The 1,834-nt window shown below is 57.5% G+C and overlaps 1 protein-coding gene across 1 annotated transcript; it reads right to left on the bottom strand.

The window, feature by feature from the left end:
* Positions 1-484: 484 nt before the first annotated feature.
* Positions 485-1,820, bottom strand: LOC109365080 (the record flags this gene model as incomplete). The annotated part of the gene is made up of 3 exons (XM_019611697.2): positions 1,752-1,820; positions 1,599-1,700; positions 485-1,496 (listed from the first exon to the last, which is right to left on the bottom strand). Coding segments are annotated over exons 1-3 (1,179 nt in total), but the record flags the coding sequence as incomplete, so codon positions are not given.
* Between the last annotated feature and the right edge of the window lie 14 nt (positions 1,821-1,834).

Genomic DNA, 1,834 nt, shown 5'->3' with positions numbered 1-1,834 from the left:
CGGCCGCGTGGGGCAGAGCGCGGCGTTCATCGTGGATTGCCGGGACGCGGGGGAGGCGGAGCTCAACATCGAGATCCGCCACGAGCTGGGAGCCCGGCCGGAGGTCCGCATCCACGACAACGGCGACGGCACGTACGGCATCTCCTACACGCCGGCCAGGGCCGGGACGTACACCGTCACCGTCAGCTACGGCGGGGTGCCGGTCCCGCACTTCCCCGCCTGCGTCACCGTGGAGCCGGAGCTGGACCTCAGCGCCATCGCCGTGTACGGAACCGGCGTGGAGCCCCGGGGTACGTGGGGACACGTGGGGAGACGTGGGGACATGTGGGGATACGTGGGGACACGTGGGGACCCGTGGGGACATGTGGGGAGACGTGGGGATGCGTGGGGACACGTGGGGACACGTGGGGATATGAGGGGATCCGTGGGGATCCGTGGGGATATGTGGGGATACGTGGGGATGCGTGGGGAGATGTGGGGATACGTGGGGATACGTGGGGAGATGTGGGGACACGTGGGGACACGTAGGAATACATGGGGACACGTGGGGATCCACAGGGATACATGGGGACACGTGGGGATACATGGGGACCCGTGGGGACACGTGGGAACACGTGGGGACCCATAGGGATACATGGAGATGCGTGGGGATCTGTGGGGACACATTGGGATATGTGGGGACACGTGGGGATACGTGGGGACACGTGGGGACCCATAGGGATACGTGGGGATCCGTAGGGATACGTGGGGACACGTGGGGATCCATAGGGATACGTGGGGACACGTAGGGATCCACAGGGATACATTGGGACACGTGGGGATCCATAGGGATACGTGGGGACACGTGGGGATCCATAGGGATACGTGGGGACACGTAGGGATCCACAGGGATACATGGGGACACGTGGGGATCCATAGGGATACGTGGGGACATGTGGGGACCTGTAGGGATACGTGGGGATGCGTGGGGACCCATAGGAATAAATGGAGACCCATAGGGATATGTGGGGACCCACAGAGATAAATGGAGACCATAGGGATACGTGGGGACCCATAGAGATAAATGGAGACCCATAGGGATACGTGGGAACCCAGGGATACGTGGGGATACGTGGGGACCCACAGAGATACCTATATGGACCCATATGGGCATATGGGGACACATAGAGACCCCATACAGAACTATATGGACCCATATGGACATATGGGGACACATAGAGACCCATAGAGACACATAGAGACCCCATAGAGACCTATATGGACCCACGTGGACATATGGGGACACACAGAAACCATAGGGACACGTAGAGACCCATAGAGACCTATATGGATCCACATGGACATATGGGGACACATAAGAGACCCATAGGGATACATAGAGACCCCATAGAGACCTATATGGACCCATATGGACATATGGGGGACACACAGAGACCCATAGGAGCCATAGAAACATCACAGAGACCCATAGGGACACGTAGAGACCCCATAGAGACCTATATGGACCCGTATGGACATATGGGGACGCTTAAACACCCCATAGAGACCTATATGGACTCGTATGGACATATGGGGACGCTTAAACACCCCATAGAGACCTATATGGACCCGTATGGACATATGGGGGACACACAGAGACCCATAGGAGCCATAGAAACATCATAGAGACCCATAGGGACACGTAGAGACCCCATAGAGACCTATATGGACCCACATGGACATATGGGGGCGCTTAGAGGCTCCATAGAGACCTATATGGACCCATATGGACATATGGGGGACACATAGAGACCCATAGGAGCCATAGAAACATCATAGAGACCCATAGGGACAC

The sequence above is a fragment of the Meleagris gallopavo genome, unplaced genomic scaffold (genome assembly GCF_000146605.3).
Source record: "Meleagris gallopavo isolate NT-WF06-2002-E0010 breed Aviagen turkey brand Nicholas breeding stock unplaced genomic scaffold, Turkey_5.1 ChrUn_random_7180001954476, whole genome shotgun sequence".
NCBI classification, from domain to species: domain Eukaryota; kingdom Metazoa; phylum Chordata; class Aves; order Galliformes; family Phasianidae; genus Meleagris; species Meleagris gallopavo.
This window is presented reverse-complemented; position numbering and strand designations above follow the sequence as displayed.